The sequence below is a fragment of the Populus euphratica genome, unplaced genomic scaffold, assembly GCF_000495115.2.
Source record: "Populus euphratica unplaced genomic scaffold, PopEup_1.0 scaffold37.1, whole genome shotgun sequence".
NCBI classification, from domain to species: Eukaryota; Viridiplantae; Streptophyta; class Magnoliopsida; order Malpighiales; family Salicaceae; genus Populus; species Populus euphratica.
Window position 1 is genome coordinate 314742 of NW_011499909.1, and position 1690 is coordinate 316431.

The 1690-nt window shown below is 40.3% G+C and overlaps 1 protein-coding gene across 1 annotated transcript; it reads right to left on the reverse strand.

The window, feature by feature from the left end:
* Positions 1-1432, reverse strand: LOC105133720 (uncharacterized). The gene has a single exon (XM_011037808.1). It carries the CDS (start codon positions 1322-1324, stop codon positions 482-484), a length of 843 nt encoding a protein of 280 aa, XP_011036110.1. The 5' UTR covers positions 1325-1432; the 3' UTR covers positions 1-481.
* Positions 1433-1690: the final 258 nt, after the last annotated feature.

Below are 1690 nucleotides of genomic sequence, written 5' to 3' on the forward strand. Positions count from 1 at the left end.
TAAAATAATGCAAATTTCATATTTCATGCATTTCCCTATATATACAATATAGTATAATCTCCGTCCTCCACTGAGTAGCTAAAAAACTAATTTTATTGGCCTACCCCAAGTAACTATCTTCACCTAATCACGATGCTTAGTTCCTAAGCAAAACGATTAATCCATTCAAATCAAAAAGATTATGAAAACTTTTTCCGGGAAAACTACCGAACAATTCCTTGCCGAGAAAATGACTTGGTGCCGGCAAGTTTACATACTTTCCAGCCAAAAATATCACCAATCAATGACAACCAAAAAAAGAGAGCTACTTTAAAAATAGTTTCCATCGAGAGGGGACATCATACCGATATATTCTACCCATAAAAAATTAAACATATTTATCTCCAAACCTTTTTTTAAAAAAAAAAAAGAAGAAGAAGAGAAAGAAAGAAATTATAATTATAATAATTTCTTTTCTTCTTCTTTTTTTTTTCTTGGGAACTTACACATTTGGACTCCAAAGATTCCATAATCGAGAATTTAGTAACCCTAGCACATCCGGTAATACCTTCCTTGCCAAACCCTTGTGGTGGCTACACACCCCGACCCGATGAGCCGCCGCTGCAGTCTCCGCTACCACCACCTCCTCAGGCACTTCATCATAAAGCTTGACACACTCTTCCATTTCCTCCCTCTCAGCCACTTTCTCAGGAGATAAGCCATTATCCGGACAACCAACATTGACATTAACAACATCAGCGACAGAACAAGAAGATGAAGATTCATGGGATGTAGTATTACTGGTCTCCGGAACCGGTAACATTTCGGGCTGACCCGGAACATCAAGAACCGATTTTTCACCAACCCGACGACCCGCTCTGTCTCTTCTTTTACCTCTTGTATGTTTCCTTGACATTTCACCACTGGTCAAGTGTTCTTCAAAGGCTTCAATAACTTGATGAATGAGTTCACGGTTAGGAGAAGAGTCCCACCTGAACCAGTAGCTTATATAGCAGTCAAAGCAATCACAATCAAAGATTGGAGCTCTATGATTACTTCTCTGGCTATTATTGTTGTTTTGTGGTTTCTTGAGGGATTTTTTCTTGGAATCTTGATGGGATGGAGATGGGTTATTCGTCGTGGTGGTTTTCAAGGACCTAGTAATCATATAAGCAAGAACTTCACGGTCTTCAAGTGAAAGAACAGAAGCTAGAGCAAGAATGGCAGCAGGGAAGAGCTTTAACACAGAAAGAACATCTCTATCTCCATTATCACCAACAGACGAAGAAGAAGATGATGATGATGACGGAGAAGGGTAAACTTTACCTTTGTTCTTTATCTTCATTTTTCTTTTCTTGGTCTCTTTTGGAATTTGGTTTGATTTTTTCTCTTTCTAGGTGGAGTGACTGGTGGGTATAGGTGATTTTTTTTTTTTTCTGGTGATATTTGGTGAGCGGGGGGGGGGGGGGGGGCGGGGGGGGGGGGGGGAGAGAGAGAGAGAGTAGTAGGGTTTGTGTTGTTTTGACTTGAAAACCACGGAAGAGAAAGGTGCTGCGTCAGGGATTATTAGTAGAGGAGGAGATTTATTTTTCCAGGTTATTTATGCTATCCTGCTCTCTTGGTACAGTGTATTTTAATTAAACGCTCCATTGTGGGCGCGTGTTTTCCAAGCTGTCGAAGGGCATCAAAGGGTAAGTTTATGGAAGGAGTT

What these genes read in the sequence shown, in the direction of transcription:
- LOC105133720 (XM_011037808.1), bottom strand. Translation starts at nt 1,324, where the DNA reads ATGAAGATAAAGAACAAAGGTAAAGTTTACCCTTCTCCGTCATCATCA.